Below are 16,637 nucleotides of genomic sequence, written 5' to 3' on the forward strand. Positions count from 1 at the left end.
TTTCCATGATTCACCCATGTGTTACAGCAGGAAGGCCCGTAAACATGTTTAAAAAAAGACTGGACATGGCACTAAGTGCCGTGGTTTAGTTGGTGAGGAGGTGTTAAGGTCATAGGTTGGAGTAGATGATCTTAAAGGTCTTTTCCAGCCTAGTTCATTCTGTGATTCTGTGATTCTTCAGTCCCCTGTTCAGACCCTGCAGCTTGTCCTTAGCCCAGTGCTCCTTTGTGTTTGTCCCTTGCTGGGCTTTTGTAGCAGCCCAAGGAAATGGTTAACAGAAAAACTCATCAGCAAGGACCACGCTGGTTTTCCTTCCCCAGGTGAAAGGCTTGAGATGCCAGGAGCCCAGGCAGCGTTGTCTGGCTGTTTCTGTGCTGTGACAAAAGCTAGCTTTTAAGCTGTAGCAGCAAACTGATGTGCCTGTGAGCAAGCCCCCACTAATTAGCTGCTCTTCAGTCCCACGTTGTGTGTCTGTGTGATCTTATGATGGTGTCCTGCTTCCAGTGACTGGGCTTCCTCTTGTTTTTTCCAGGTGCAGCTGCAGGCTCAGCCTTTGGCAGTAAGTAAAACCCTGACTGAAATGCTGGCATTTAACACCTCGGTGCATGATTCTTGTGGATGTCACTAGAAAAAAGAAAGTTATTTTCTATCCATTATCATTTCCCAGGCAATAAGTCTTCCATAATTGTGCCTCAATTTCTGTCCTGTCAAAGAATCTTATATTTTCTTCCCCTGACTTCAGCAGCCTCATTTTGCCTCTTCCTCTGGCATGGTTTCCCCCCATGAGGTTCGTTAGTATGGCAGCCGGAAAGGAAATAAAAAAAGACTCTTCAAAATCACCAGTGCTCGCTGTGAACTCCCCTCCTAAGCCCCCAGTACTGCAGGATTCTGCTGTGAGAAGGAGCTGGGTGTGAATTATTTGGTGCAGAACCCAGACTGGGTCACCTTGGGCTATCAATAAAAAAAGCATTTAGAGTGTGTGTACATCTGCGTGTACACGTGTATGTAGATGAACAAATGTCTGTGAGGTGTCAGCAGCAAAAGCAGAGCTCAGCAGGGATTTCTGCTGCAAGATTGATGGCAGGAGAGGGCTCCTTATTTAAAAAAGCTGGAGGTAGTTTGATATCAAAGAGCCTGGAGTTTTGGGTAAGCAGACGCCTGGGTTTGAATGTTGTGGTGGAGTGCCCCTCCAGAAGAAACAAATCAGGGAGCTGGATGAATAATCAATTCTTTGGTTTGCAGGCAAGTGGGAAGAATTGGAGGAGGAATCATTTCAGGGAAATGCAAATGCAATTAAGAAAAATGCACCTAATAGAAAAGTGGAGGACAGGTTTTCTGGGTAAATGAACCGTATTTAGGTTTTTAGCAGTTGAGTGTTTGAAATTTTCAAATAAAAAGTAAAGGTCTCCCTTAGGTAATTTAGGATTTAAAAAAAATAAATGTTTCAACAGTTCAAAATATTCTTCATATTTCTTTACAAAACCATTTTGATAACTTTTTTTCCTCACATTTACAAAACTTGGCATCCTCAGCACTACTTCTGTTTCCCTGGAAAACACTCCCCACCAAGATTTTCTGCAGGGCAGAAGCCAGGAGGGTGCTGGGAGCAATGTGCAGGAGGTGGACAGGAGGGATTTATGTCCAAGGCCAGTTAAGGAGAGATTATTTAGCCCACATAGGAGACTAGAAGTGACCTAAATTAAGTATTTAAACTAGCTCAGGGCTATTATGAAATTTAGCACGATAATCTGCATGAAGCAGTGGGACAAACAAGGACAGGAGGGCAGCAGGTGTAATTAAATTAAGCACTGGGAATTTGTGTCTCAGTGTTATTTTAGTCTGGGATGTTGTCGGGAGCAGTGGGGTGCTCCGCTGACCCCCTGCCATCCTGAAATTTGAAGGGTGTCACTGAAAAAAACCACGTGCCAATGGTCCTAGGTGGCTTTGATGGTGCCAGGTGGTTTGGTGAGGGGTGGCAGCAGGGAATGGAGCTGGGCAAGGAGCACAGCTGGGCAAGGAGCACAGCTGGGCACCAGGCAGTGGGAGCACAGCTTGGCCTGGGGGCTCCTTGACATCTCCGCCTGCTCCTCACCCCGTCCCTGCCCAGATGTGTCTTCATCTCCCCTTTTCAGCTAAATTGGCAATTAGTTTATGATTGAGCTGTAAGCATTTAAGCCAATATCTGCACCAACAGAGTAAGCTGATACAGCCCCAGCCTGCAGCCCCTGCTCACACACACACACACACACACGTCCCCGCTGTGCACAGCGTCATCGAGCCGCTGACGCCTTAATCCTGCCAGTGCCCCACTTGTGACTGTGCTGAGAAATCGGTCACCAGTTCAGCTCAGCAGTAGCAGCCTCATGGGTGCCTCAGTAGCATGGAAACCCACCATTCCCCCCAGTAAGTGCCTCCCAACTCTTCTCTTTGCTTGTCAGCATACGAGCGACCGCAGCGCGTAAACACCGCAAAAACCACCACCGCCAAAACCACCACCGCAAAAACCACCACCATCACCTCAACCACCACCACAACCACCACAACCATCAGCAGCACCCCCATACCAGCCACCACCACCCAGCCAGGTGGGTGCCATGCTCCCTGCTCTGCTCAGAAGCCAGGACTCTGCTCCCAGGCTCCTCTTTCTCTGTCGTGAACATGTGTCTGTAGCCATGGATCTCTGCTCTGTAGGATGATAAAGGGACATGGATAAAAATCACCCGGACTTGGTTCACTTCCCCCAGCCACCAGGCAGCCCTGGTTTGCTGTTGTCTCTGGCACAGCTGCCAGAGATGTTCTCACAGCTCCATGACAAGGCAGGGCAGGAAAGCAATGAAGACTTTTCTGATCCATAATAAATTTAAGCCACATATTTCTCTGGAAGAAGAGGGGAATTATACCCCATCCTGCTCTATCTCTGACCTCCTGCCACTTGATACTAGACTCAGAGCAGCCTACAGATTTTGCTCTGTCCTTGCTGGTTGTCCCAATCCTGCACCAAATCCCTGTGTCCAAACTCATGGATGTACTGCAGCTGCAGTTTTCCTAGGGCAGAATTCCAGCATTCCCCAGGTGGCCGCTGTCCTGGCAGCCTGGGAGCATGCAGGGCAGGAGCTCACACACACGCCAGAAACATCCTTTCCTAATTTCTGAAATCTCTCAGTGCAGGAAAACTTTTGTCCTTTTTCTGGGGGTTCCTCCTTCCCTCCCCCCATGAACAAAGAGACAGCATTTTTCTTGTCTTTTGGAAATGAGCAGATAAAACTTAACAGCAGGACATTTTTTTAAGCTGCTCATGGGGGAATTAGACACGCATTCCTCCCTTTGCCATGCTTTCAGGGCCTGATATTTCCCAGGAGGACGTTTTACACCCACAGCATGTTAGTAACAGTCTGTCTGGGGGAGCTGCCAGAAGCCAGTCAAAGGGATGAGGAAACTTGATTGCATGTTTATGCAAATATAGATATATTCATGGAAGTACCCTGCTTGAGGAGTTAATCAGGGAGCCAAGGGTTTAAGTCCAACTTCCATGGAGCTGGAGTGACCCTGGAAAAAGATTGCAAGGCTCAGCTCTGTTAGGAAGAGCTCCTTGTACCTGTGCAGGAGGAGGTTCATCCTCCCCCAGCCTGGAGCTCACCCCATCCCCACAGCCCCAGCAGGGCCAGGTGATCACATCTACATCCACACAATGCACTTGGGGTCATCTGATTTTTATCCATGCTCACCTGTAGAGACATTTTAGGGCTATTTTTTTGCTGTGTTCGTGTGGGTAGCTGCTTGATGTGTCTCTTGTATGATTTGCAGTGCTCTACCTTTGTGGCACCTCTGGCACAGGCAGGACAGTGTCTCTGGGGGGTTGGGGTAACCTCTCTTGCCAGGCTGCTCTGAGGGACCTGAGAGACATCACAGGGTTTATTCCTCTCCAAAACCTGCTTCCTGGGCAGAGAAAATGTTTTCCTAATGCTTTCATCAACTGATGGCAAGGGACAAAATTAATAAATTGCAGCCCAGCTGCCAGGTTTTTGGTTTGATACAGCCAGGCCTGAGCTCCTCACTCCTCACCCCCATCCAGATCCCCATCTGAGCCAGGTCCCAGCCCAGGATGGTGTTCCTGGGAGTGGTGACACTCCCTGGAGGCGCTGCTCCACAGAAGAGGGAAGCCAGGGCCCCCAGCAGCTCAAGAACCTGCTCTTACCTGGGCAGAACGAGGAGTTTGATGCCAAAGGTCCACTGTGTGCCCTTGACCAGCAATAGAGAATCAAGGCATAGATGAATTCTGATCTGCTTTTGGCCTGAGATGTTCCTCCTTCTCCTCCTCCATGAAAAACAGAAAGCGTTTCTTTAAAACCATGGCATTCCCAAGGGCCTGCAGATCTAATTCATCTGGGCCCCAAGAGAGACACTGTGAAAGAGGAGACCCTTGGAACCCCTGGTAGGACCCATTTGCAGGAGGTGACCCCCAAGCAGAGTCAGAATCCCAAAGTGAGATACTCTGTTGTAACCCCCCTTTTTAATTTTAGAAGCATTAAAATCCCTCCTTACTTTAAAGCCATACATTTAATCCAGTCCTGCCAGAGCCCTGCCCCATCCCTGCTCTGTTTCACCTTCTAATTGACACACTGTCTTCTGCCCTCTGGATTTCTGCTTCCCACCATAAGCAAGCATCATCAGACCAGCCTCTGAGTTTGCTGCCTCTGTGCCCGTGACAGAAACACAGAAAAAATCAGGTATTTAAAGCCAGCCCGACGTGTTTTTCCCTTCTCCTCGGTGCCTCCGCACACCAGTGGGTAGCAGCACAGCAGAAGCAGCGTGGCACGTAGGCTAGAGGAGTAGATTAGATTTGGGTTGTCTCTGGGTTGCATGGAGCTGCTAGACATCTGCTTCCTTTGGCTGCTCGTGGTGTTTTCGTGGTCAAGGTGGAGCTGTGGTCGTGCTCATAGGATGCTTTCTGTGCCCGGTCGTGCGGCGAGAGGGGAGAGAGGGATGAGCTCATGGGCAAGGGCTGTGGTCTGAAGGCAGGGGAAGCTGCCAAAGTGGGTAGAAGGAAGAGAAATCACAGAGTTACCCTTAGAGGATGAATTAAGTGCTATTCTCCTTTGCCTTCTGCAGTTCTCTTATTTCAAAGCCTTCCTTGAAGCCTGTCAGCTTCTTCCCTGCCATTTGTTACATTTTTTCCCATGTTCAAAATAAGCAAAAAAAAACCCCACCAAAACCCCCAAACTTTTCCTTTTTAATTTCTTTTTCTTGCTTCAATTTTCCTCCCTCTGGCTCATGGCAGTCTCAGCAGTGCCAGTTCACCTCTGGGAAAAGCAGGACCAGCTTGAGCCCTGCTGGGTGGTCACAAACTCCAGCAGAAAATGGGCACCAACAGCCTGGCTTTGGGGAGGTCCTGCAGGAAAGGGATCCCATGTTTTATGTTTTGAGAAGGACTTTTCCAGGTTTCTCCCCCAGTGCTGTTTGCCCCCATGGTTTTTGCTATGAAATGTAACCTCTTGGCTCAATTTATTCCCCTTCCTCAGAAGCCCAGCAAGAACAGCAATTTCCATCAGAGACACCCATCGTTTCCCAATTTTATGAAGTGGGTCTGGGGCAAAATGTGTCTCTCTCCCCCTCCCAAAATGTAAAACTGTCCATTATGGCCCAGAGCTACAAAGGGAAAGGTTCTCAGGATAATGAGCATTAATAATTTTCTTGGCTCTGTAAATGCGATTGAGTGGAGGTGTATGTGAATGACTAAAAAGCAAAATGCCTCCAGGGCTGTTTTTTATTGTGACTCTAATTAAACCCTTGCCAATTTGCACAGGGATTTTTTCATATTCTCTTTAACACCATATTAATATCAATTGGTTTCCACTTTCCAGCTGAAAAGGACAATGTCTATCACCTTCTCTTAGAGCTTGTCATTAAAAAATAATCTTTTTTTTTTTCTTTTTTATTCTGTATTGTTTATCATCTCCTTGATGAGGCTGGGAAATCACATTTCTCTCCTACTTGGGTTTGTCCTTTGAAACTTGGCAAGAATCAAGAGATTTTTATTTTTTCCCTCCTCCTCCTTATGTTACCCAACTGGAGCTTGAAATTAATAATATGGCTTTTAAAATTTTTAGTCCCTGATTTGTTTTCTAGCAAACCTGAAGATTGTTACCAATATTGAGAATGAGGGGAGGGGGATGGAGCCAGTGGGGGTGAGGGTTTGCAGGGAAACCAAACACAAGTGAGCTATAAAATTTCTTGCTGGTTCATCTTTGCGGTGGTTGGAAATTCTTTCATTTGTATTTGTGAGGAGAGCCTGAAGGAGGGTGTGGAAGCTGGGATTGGAAACCAGGGCCTGGTGCCTCCATCCCAGGTGTGTGTGCTGTTTCTCTGCTGGCATTTCAGGGCAGAGGGGTGCAGGGCAGTGGCTCAGATCCTGATGCTAACACAGGAGCTCAGGCAGCTCAGCACACGCTGCCCCTCACAGCTCAAGGGCTCTGGTGTCTAAAGACCCCTCTGGCACAGGGCTGGGTGTTGGATTTGAGGCTCTGACTCCGTGTGGGAATGCTGCAGGGCTCCTCGTGGGATACCAGCTCCTCCAGTAACACAATTTTCTCTTTGATCACTGCAAGACTACCCCGGCTTGTCGGCGGCTGCCCCGCTGCAGGTGGGCTCTCCCCTGGCCAAGGCTGGCCCAGGAGCACAAGGTAGGAGCCACGGGGCTGAGCTGGGTCCTGCCAGCTCAGAGAATGCTTTAGTTCTAGCTCTGGATCAGTGTTTTCCATGCCTCTCTTCTCCTCCTGCCCAGGAAAGAGCTCGGGGCTTGTCTGTGCCCTGCACACAGCTGGGAATGAGGCTGGATTGAGCCTCGGGGTTTAGTAGTGTACATGAACAATGAGGATGGAGAATGGTAGAAGGGATTGTTCACAGCTTGCTGCTGGGGTGAGCAGAGAGGATCATGGAAATGCTGTCATCTCCCGAGGCTGGAGCCTGTCTGTGCAGCAGAATCACCCTCAGAATGGATAGCCTGTGCTGGTTAGAGTTGTTTAGATCCTTCTGATGCATTTCCTTTCTCAGGTCTCCTACGTTACTGCCTGAGGTGCTCCAGGTGGGAGCCTTGGGAGGTTTCTGTCTGGCTGTTGAGGCTGAAGCTTCTCCTGCTCAGGGCTCCCAGCACACACAGGCTTTGGTAGCTGTCCTTGGTGCTCAGCTCCCTTCTCCCACACGAGATTCCTGTAGCTCGTTCCAGCCGTAGGCTTTAGCATTGCTCCTGTGCAGATCCACCCCAGGCCTGTCTGGCCTCACAGAGAGGCAAAGCTGCTTTTGATGCAGTAACAAGGGATAGAGCTACACCAAGGGGCAAGTGTTGACAGGGCTCTGCAGATCTGGCTTCTCTCCGTGCCTGGGCAGTGTCAGAACCACCTGCCAACACTCAGCCATCCAGCAGCTCCCACACCTTCCCCTTAGGAATATTTTTCCTGCCTCTCCTCACACTTGTAGATGCTAACCTTGAGGAGGCTTTGTCTCTCCTTCCTGCTTCAGCACATCCTCAACCAGTTACAGTTTCACCGGCCCAGCCTAGACACCTGCCTAGAGCTTCCAGTGTCCCCTTGACACCTTGCTAAGCAAACCAGGGGGGATCTGTTTTAAATCTGATGTTCTCTCTGATGCCACCTGTGATGACCCACCAAACCCAGCAGCACTTGGACAGAAGCCGAAGCCATCAGACCCTCCCAAGAACATGCGAGGTAAGACCAGGCCTGTCCCCAAGGGTGGGACAGGGCAGGTTTCTCCCTCAGTGCCGCAGACCAGGACAACCAGCTGTCCTCAGCACAACCCCCCATTGTACAATCTCCTACTCAGAGGGTCCAGCTCAGCTCAGCTCTGCCCATCCAGCCCCAGGGGGGTCTTTTTGGAGATGTCTGGGGCCAGGGAAAGCCATGGAGACCAGCAGGGCCCTGGTACCACAGCAGCCTCAGGGATGCACTCTGACCATGGCTGAGCTCATGGGGAGCAGAACCACCTCCTGTCACCACTGTCACTGTGAGGATGTGACTGACACAGGAGTCTGGAGCTGGCAGTGCCCACACAGAGCCCTCCTGAGCACCACAGCACCTGCAAGGGCATAAGCTCCATAAAAAAAACCAATGGAACCAGAATCCATTTCCAAATACCCTGTGGGACCTCAATGCTGCTCAGCCTTGCTCCTCACTGGACTCACCAGAGCACAAAACCTCCCAAGGCTTGGTGGCCTTTTCCCCCAGTGCTGGGTCATTCTGCGTGGGACAGGAGTCTGGCTGGCAGCACAACCCCCAGGGAGCCCCATTCCTGCTGGGACAGCCCTTCACCCCGAGCAAACATGGGGAACATGGCCCTGGGAGCCCCCTCCCCAGCACAGCTCTCAGACCTGTTCTGTCCTCTGGCGCAGCGACTCCGAAGAGCAAAGCAGGGCGCACAGCACACTCTGCAGGCAAGAAGCACGGGAAAAAGACAGGTACGTGCTGCTGGGGGCGTCCTGCCAGGCTGGAGCAGCACCTGCTCTGCAGGACCCTGTAGCAACCCCTGCCAGATGCCACCTCCATAGCACTCATCCTCCTCGCAGATTTTTGGGTGCCAGCTGGCATGACCTCCATCAGCCCCAGTCGGTGGCCAGTAGATAATGGTTTGTAAGTTGTAGATCCTTATCCCAAACCACTCATCAAGGAGGCACATGTGAGCAGCTCCTCCCAGCTCTGCAGTAGTGTTGTGTGTTGAGTTATTCATGCATTGAGTTTTTCATGCATCAAACTTTGAGGAGGGGAGAAGAGGAGAAATGTAGCAGCTATCTGGTGCAGAAATAGATGCCAGTGCTGCCAGCACTTGGCTCAGTATTGTTCTCGTGGCAGGGGAGGACACGGGGTGGTGCTAAACAGTGAGAAAAAGCCTTTCTCTGATTTTTCTCAAGCATCCTCAAAGAGCTCAAAACTCATCCGGCTCAAACCAAACTCTGGCCCAGTGGCTCCCATTGAAACATACAAAGGTAAGCAGAGGGAGGGCGGCGCTCCAGGGCTCCCTGGCCTCGCTCAGGTGATGTTGTCCTGCAGACTCAGACGTGGAGAAGGTGGGGAGGGTCTGTCCGAGTCGTGGTTAGCTGTTGGCTGTGTGTAGCAGTGCTTCTGTAGTCTGAAACAACACCTAGGAATTGCAGCAGGCAGTATTTGAGCTGAAATTCTTTGGGTATCAGTTGGTGAGGCAGAAGTTATTTCACAGAGATCACAAGAGACTCTCAGCTCCTCCTCAGGCAGCTGTGAACCATGGGGAAACCTCTGCCCTGCTCCTTCTTCTTTGGTCATCATGTCATTGATCACGTCTCCTCCTCCAGTCGCATGTGCATGCCAACCCACACCCTTCCCTGCCATCCCTCTGCCATCCTTGAATGTTTCATGTTCTGCTTGGAACAAAACCCCAGCCCCAAACCTCTCTCTGAAGGCTCTGAAAGCTCAGACCTGGCTGAGACTTTCTGCTCATGTTGTCCCCTGCCCTTGTTGCCTGGGAACCTCCTGCCCAGGTCAGCTGGGCCACAAGTCTCCTCCTTTTCTCCTGAGTTGAACATCTCACTATAAACACACACAAACACACACACATTTATATATATATGTATTTATAGAAAAATCTCCCAGATTTTTTTGGTCCCAGTAAGACCCAGCACCTGGATCTGACACTGCAAGGCTGTCACCATCCCAAGTCACAGTCATAAAAAGCAAACACAAGAAGCACAAAATCCAATCCCCCTGACTACAAATTCACCCACAAACAGTTGTTTCCTAACATGTGCCCACAGCTGAGAGAGGTCAGCCCTGGGGACAGGAGCATTTGGCCAAGTGATGGTGACATGTCCCTCCCCACCAGCAGCCTTTGCTGTGCTGTGCCAGGCAAGCCCCGGTTCAAACCTTCACACACCTGTCCACCAGCTGTTGAAGGATACCACACTGCCTTGAACAGGCTTATTTTAAACATTTAACCTGAGAGCCACCACCCTTCAGAACAGAAAGGTACAACAGGAAGGGACCTGCTGAGATAGAGAGGGGAAAAGGAGAGGTGAGGCTTTACCTGGACATGCAGCAGCTCCATCTCCATTTGAGCACCCTCTGCCAGGCCCATCCCATGGGCCAGTCCCCTCTGTTCCCCAGCCAGGCAGAGCCTGTGCCAGGGCTCTTCCCCCAGCCCAGCTCCTCACAGGTCCTGCAGCCTCCTCAGAGCCAAACCCAGGCACAGAGCTCTGCTCATTAACAAGACGGCTCTTTAATTAACATCTGACTCCCCTCCACTGCCTGCTCCCATAATTATGCAGTTTCTGGAAGAAATCATGTCCTGGGATTGCAAGGAGCTGGCTCCTGCCTCTCCACACCTCAAGATTACAGGGACCCTGACCCTGCTCTGAGTGATTTCCAGCCCAGACTTCCCGGGGTGATGGAGAGCTGTGCGCCCTCCTCCTGCCCAGCTCACCCCAGCCCTGCTCTGGCAGTGGCCATGGCATTCCCTCTCCTCCTTCCAGCACGGGGGAAGGCGCTCCAGGCCCACATCTCCAGCTCTCCCCTCCTCTCCTCCACAGACTGCGAGTGCTACGGCCACTCCAACCGCTGCAGCTACATCGACTTCCTCAACGTGGTGACCTGTGTGAGCTGCAAGCACAACACGCGGGGCCAGCACTGCCAGCACTGCCGCCTGGGCTTCTACCGCAACAGCTCTGCCGAGCTGGATGACGAGAATGTCTGCATAGGTGAGCACGGCCTAGCAGGGCCCTCACTCCGCTTCGTTCAGCCCCTCTCTGGAGGGTGTGGGGCCCACCTGCATGCTCTGCAAGGATGGCAGCTGGTATGGTCTCTGCAGCCTGCCAGGGCACCTCTTCCCTGAAAACAAAACCTAAAAATTATCACAGAATCACCCAACAGTTTGGGTTGAAAACTGCTTAGTTCCACCCTCTGCCGTGGGCAGGGACACCTTTCACTGGATGAGGTTGCTCCAAGCCCCATCCAACCTGGCCTTGGACACTTCCAGGGATGAGGCACCCACAGCTTCTCTGGGCAAACCGTGGGCCTCCCCACCCTCACAGTAAAAAGCCTTTCTGACTGAATTCAGGTGCCTTGCTCAGCCAGAAGGGCTCAGCTCCAAAGAGGGGTGGCCTTTGCACTCGTGGCTGTTTGCACTGGTGGGGCCTCTTAGGCCAACGTGTCCTCCCAGCCCCTTGATCTCTAAGCTCTCTTCCATACCACATCTCCAGACTTTTCCAAAGCCCCCAGCCCCTCCCTCAGGGAACTGCAGACACAGAACCCCCAGCAGGACGGGCTCTGACCTCCTTGTCTTTGGCCAGAATGTAACTGCAACCAGATTGGCTCCATGCACGACCGCTGCAATGAGACCGGCTACTGTGAGTGCAGGGAAGGTGCCACAGGGCCCAAGTGCGACGACTGCCTGCCCAACTACTACTGGAGACAGGGCTGCTTCCGTGAGTACCCGGCTGCAGGGCCACGGAGCTGTGGGACGGCTCCAAACAGGGACAGGATCTCCAGCACTGCTGGCTTGGGTGCCCCATGATGGTTGGGGTTCAGGGTGAGCAGATTCCAGCCATTCCTCACAAACCTAAAATTACTTTATAGATTTGGCCATGGAGTTTGCACCCTTCCACTGCATTCTGCTGGCCTTGGAACTGCTCTAGCACTGGGAGGGCTGGATAATTTAACTCCTAGGAGCTAAAATCTAGTTCCTGCTGCAGCCAAGGGGTTTAGCACACTGCAGGGTAACACCTACACCTCTCCCTGTCCCCCTGCAGCCAATGTCTGCGACGATGAGCTCCTGCTCTGCCAGAACGGCGGCACCTGCTACCAGAACCAGCGCTGCATCTGCCCCGTGGGCTTCAAGGGCGTCCTGTGCCAGCAGTCCAGGTGTGAAGTGGACAAAAAGGACTGTGACAGTGCTCCCGGTGCCGGCGGCAGCCTGGCCACCGTGGCCCTGGGGGTGCTCGCCCTGCAGCTGCGAGGCTGGGTGGACCTCTGAGGCTGCACAGGGAGCCCAGCCCGGGCGTGTCACCCCAGGGACCTGGGGACACTGAGGTGACAGGTGGCCGTCCCCACCGCCTCCTCCGCCTTCCTTCACGCTAGGACTTGCACAGCGTCTTTCGGTCCACTTTCCAAGCAGAGAGGTACGCAGGGAGCCCGGCGCTGGCTCCTGCCCGGTGTCCCAGCACAGTGTCCCAGCCCGGTGTCCCAGCACAGTGTCCCAGCCCGGTGTCCCAGCGTGGTGACACGGGGACAGCAGCAGCCTGTGTGGGACATGGCCCGTCCTGCACACAGTGACTCTGTCCTGCTCTGCTGGGGCCAGGGCCGCCGGGTCTCTGGGCGAACAGTGCCGCCATCCAAGGGATGTTTTTTTTATTATTACTTTATTTACTTTGGTATAGGCTGGGGTGTTGTTTTTATTTTCCCTGCTCTTGGCATCTGTTTTAGAAGAGCCTGTGATGACAACTGCAGAGCCCCAGCACACAAGGAGCAGGGGACAGGAGGGAGGGGAGAGGGGACTCTGGTCCATCCCTGCTGCATAGTCCCACATCCCACCACGGGCCTGGCCTGGCCACGCACATACTGTTGCCTACAACTGTAGTTGCTGCATTGATTTTGTATTTTCATGGCTGGGTTTTGTTTTCTTGCACTTATGGAGAACACAGGGGCCATGAGGCATTTGGAACGTGAGGAGTGCAGTGTCTTATCCACACATGTCCGTATGGTGTACGGGTCAAATACTTCTTTTGGTAGAGACTTATTTTTATTTGGATTAAATGTTATAACAGAACCAGAACCACGACCTAAAGGGACATTTTACCATGAGCATTTGATTCTGGTGTATCCTCCTCCAGTAAAGCAACTATTAATGGCTGCTTGATCACCATGTTTTATTTTTTGTGTGCACAGTTAATTACAGGTAAAGACTTATTTTTTGATTTGCAATGTCCTCTTGTGTTTTCTCAGTTACTACCAAGGTGCACCACATGGTGAGGGAGAGGGGAGGGAGAGGTAGCCTCATTACTGAGAGCTGTTAATTATTTCTCCTAATTACTTCGCTGAGCCTAGGTTAGACTACTAACTGTAGACAATGAGCAAAGTCTGAGTGATATATTAAGCACTGGTCTTGTGTGAAAAGGCCATTTCCAAATGAGCCTGCAGCAGGAAAAGGCTGGCTAGTGCAGGGATGCTTCTCCATGGGGACCTCAGTTGTCCCAACCCCACTGCAGTCCCCTCCAGCTGTTGCCATGATGCATCTTTGCAGAAAATGCTGTATTTTTAAGCAACCACAGCCAGTATTTTTAAGCAGCAATATAGAGCTCATGGGGATTATATTAACTCATTAAGGCTCATCAACATGCTCCTGTCTGAGGAGACATTTACAGTCAAGCACATAAATGAGGGCAGGAGAAACCAGAGAGAAGAGGAAGGAACTCAGATCAATGGGAATGTCATAAACACAAGAGCTCTAGTGCTTTCCAAGCCAGGAGATGATTGAGTGCAGGCTTAGAAGATGGGGGCACCCCCAAGTCCAGCTTGTTCAGTTTGAGGCTGATTTCTTTGACAGGTGAGCAGCCTTGGTACCAATCCCAGTTCTGTGACACTCCCAGGGCTGGCCCAGGAGCCCCACATAATTCAGGCTTCAGCCCCACTGGTATTTCCAGGTTTGGTGTCCTGGAAATGACACCTGAGTGGCTCTGAGAGCTTCTCTGTCAACTTCTGCTCTGTTCCAACACCTTCTCTCCGCGGCCCTGTCCCCGCAGCCCATCCTGCTCAGGGATGCCAGGAGCAGCCCATGTTTCAGAAGTGCAAGAACCCACAGCATCTTCCAGCCCTAACTCTGGATACTGAGCACTCAGCCAGTGCCACCAAAACCCAGCCACCTCCACGGAGAGGGGACAGCGAGCCTGTGCTTTGGAAAAGGACAGAAAACCACAAGTGAAGGTGCAGGATGGATATTGTCACTTCAAAGAGGAACACACATTCTGAGCAGGATTTGACATCACTGAGGCAGAGCACAGGGCTTAGTTAATCCACCATAAAGTAAAAGAGGGCTCAACTCACCCTGATTTGATCCTTGAGGCAGTGGGCTGGCCCCAGCATTGCCTCCCTGGTTCCAGCACAGTTGGGTGCTCTCTGTTGGTACTGACAGTCTTTTCTTTGTGCTTTCTGACTGCAGCACACCTTAAATCCTCACATGTTACTGTTCTTACAAGTAATAGCAAAGACTGTAACAAGATCAAGACCTCTAATGGCACTTCTGGAGGATGAAGCTACATTCTCCTTTCCCTGCACTACTGTTTTTCTCTAGAATATTAGATTAAGCAACAGAAAATTTACTACTTCATAAAGCCAGACAAACTGCGCCCAGCAGATTCCCTGCAAATGCACCATTTTATTGCAGGAACGTGCCAAGCAGCAGCACCAAATTCCTGTAGAAAATAACCTCAGAAGGGCACAACAAAGCTCAGAGCAGTCCAGGAATGAAGGCTGCTGAAAACTGTATTTCTGCCTTTCTAAGTTTGGGGCTTTGCTCTTGGTTGGTTGGGTATTGGCTGTTGGGCTTTGGGGTTTTAGAGCCACAGAATAGTCACATGTGCTGAAGGACTTGGCATCACACAATGCAAGCCTCTGCAAGGCAGAGAAGAAAATCACACAAAACTTACACTTAGTATTCAAGAAAACAATTTAAAACTTCTGAAAGCTTCAGCACTGAAGACTCGTTAACTGCAGACATCTGTTAGCACGGGTGTCTGCACAAAGAGAACAGAGCATTATTGAAATAACACAGAGAAACCATCAGTGCAAGTACCCACAGATCCCAAAGTTCATCTTCTTTATGACAGAAGTTTTGTACATCAATTAATGCTTCCAAATGGGAGAAGTTGTCCAATGATCTCGATACTTTACTTGTGGAAAGGTTACCCAAAAGGTACTTCTCTTTCTGAGAAAAGCCACTTATGCTCTTTCAAGAGGTTCCATGTGCATCCTGTCAGCGGCATTTGATTAGTTTGGGAAAGTTTTTAAATTACACTTCTGTCTGCAAAAAGTGACCTCTCCAAACTGCACAAGTAGAACTTTTGATTTTTCTTGTTTACCTCAAATTCTACTCTGGTTTTAACTATTTAGAGTTCTGACAAATCTAAACAACCAAAAGCCCCAAGGCAACAAAATCTTCCTGCTGCACATTTGCTCACTTGCTAGGTGAAATGTTGAAACTACAGTTCCTGGGAGCTGGAGACAGGATGGGGGAAGGAATTCCATTGGCAGTTGCCAGGTATGTTATTTGGTTTTTAAAGCAGCAGACATCTCATCTGCAAGTGATTTGTAAGGAGCCCTGCAGAGGCTGGAGGAGCAGAAGAACCAACTTTTTAATGGGAATGAAATGGTCTCACTGCCCTGTTCTGCTCTGTAATTTGCTTTCAAGAGAAGCCTCAAATGTAAATAAAACAAAGTATAAAGGAGGAGCTGAGTGTTCTTGCTCAGAAATAAGAGCAGAGCTGGGTTTTGAAGAGCTTTATATCCACATCTTCTCAGCCCTTTTGGCTGGGAACTGGAGAGTTTGGCCATGATCACACAGAATGTGGCTAAAAATCACAGCCTGATTTAGGATGCAGACCCTCCTGAAGGCTGCTTTGACATTTTGATTCTCGAGGTGTTTTAATAAGTTTAATTGCAGGGAAAACACATGAGGAAAGCCTAAACCCACTCATCTTCATGATATAAGTGCCAGCAGCAATATCAGGCTCCAAAAGCTCCATCCTGACCCCACTCTGTGCCACTCCAGGGGTTAAAACAGAGGGGAAAGTGATGAGGTTTCTCTGTAGCAAAGGGAGTTCTTGCTTCATGCAACAGTGAAATCAGTGGCAATGTTGCACAACTGCACCAGACAACAAAATCAGGTTTTCTGTTTTCCCAATACCACATCTAATGTGGTGTCTTCATTTCTATCACGCTTTTCCTGGGAGTTGGTGGCAAAAGCAGCAGACAGGTACATATGGCCAGGAGGTCTCAAGTCAGTGATATTCCATGTGTGAGGCTGCTTAGCTTACATTTATTTGCACTAAAGAAAAAGGTGCTGGGCTCCTTTCCAAGCAGCTTAAAAAGACAAGAAAGGAGACCCGTTGTGGCAAGAGACTGTATTATATCATTAACATTATAAATTCCGTTTACAATCCAGCAGTCATTTCATCCATCATTTATTCATGCACAATGGAGAGAGCGGCTTGCATTTTTAGGACCATGGTTCTGCTCATCCATGGGATTGCTGTGAATGAACAGCCCAGCTCTGGTTTTGGCTCCTCTGGTCTCTGACTTCTCACCATGTTCCAGAGACTGCCAAAAAGCAAGTCAGCTCTGGAATTACTGGGGTTCCATGTTATTTTTCAGCTGTCGACCAGGAATGTTGCTTGGCCCCAACTGATGCATTTTGTCACAAGATCTGCATTGCTCTGGAAGCCCAGGCTGCTCTGTGCTTCCCCCACGTGAATGTAGCAGGGGTGGGGGTTATTCCCATTCCATGGATTAGCAGGGGGAGAAGTGCCTTGCCAGCCTGCAGCCCTGGCTCCCAGCTCCTGCACCACCACTCATTAGACCCAGCTGCTAATTAGCTGTGGCACTCAGCTGCCC

General features: G+C 50.4%; 1 protein-coding gene across 4 annotated transcripts in view; it reads left to right on the forward strand.

Annotated features, from left to right (window-relative positions):
- NTNG2 (netrin G2) overlaps positions 1–12,953 on the forward strand; it is a 47,102-nt gene extending 34,149 nt beyond the window's left edge. For 2 of the 4 annotated variants that reach the window (XM_023938233.2, XM_086857874.1), the window contains exons 5-8: positions 533–559; positions 10,565–10,732; positions 11,324–11,458; positions 11,783–12,953. In XM_023938233.2, coding sequence (XP_023794001.1) covers positions 533–559; positions 10,565–10,732; positions 11,324–11,458; positions 11,783–12,006 — 554 coding nt within the window. In that variant the 3' untranslated portion in view covers positions 12,007–12,953. Of the gene's footprint in view, positions 1–532; positions 560–2,438; positions 2,586–4,658; positions 4,728–6,605; positions 6,690–7,655; positions 7,722–8,401; positions 8,468–8,917; positions 8,993–10,564; positions 10,733–11,323; positions 11,459–11,782 lie in introns of all 4 variants that reach the window. The other 2 variants (XM_086857876.1, XM_086857873.1) reach the window with 2 other exon arrangements.
- Positions 12,954–16,637: the final 3,684 nt, after the last annotated feature.

The sequence above is a fragment of the Cyanistes caeruleus genome, chromosome 20 (assembly GCF_971803275.1).
Source record: "Cyanistes caeruleus chromosome 20, bCyaCae1.hap1.1, whole genome shotgun sequence".
NCBI classification, from domain to species: domain Eukaryota; kingdom Metazoa; phylum Chordata; class Aves; order Passeriformes; family Paridae; genus Cyanistes; species Cyanistes caeruleus.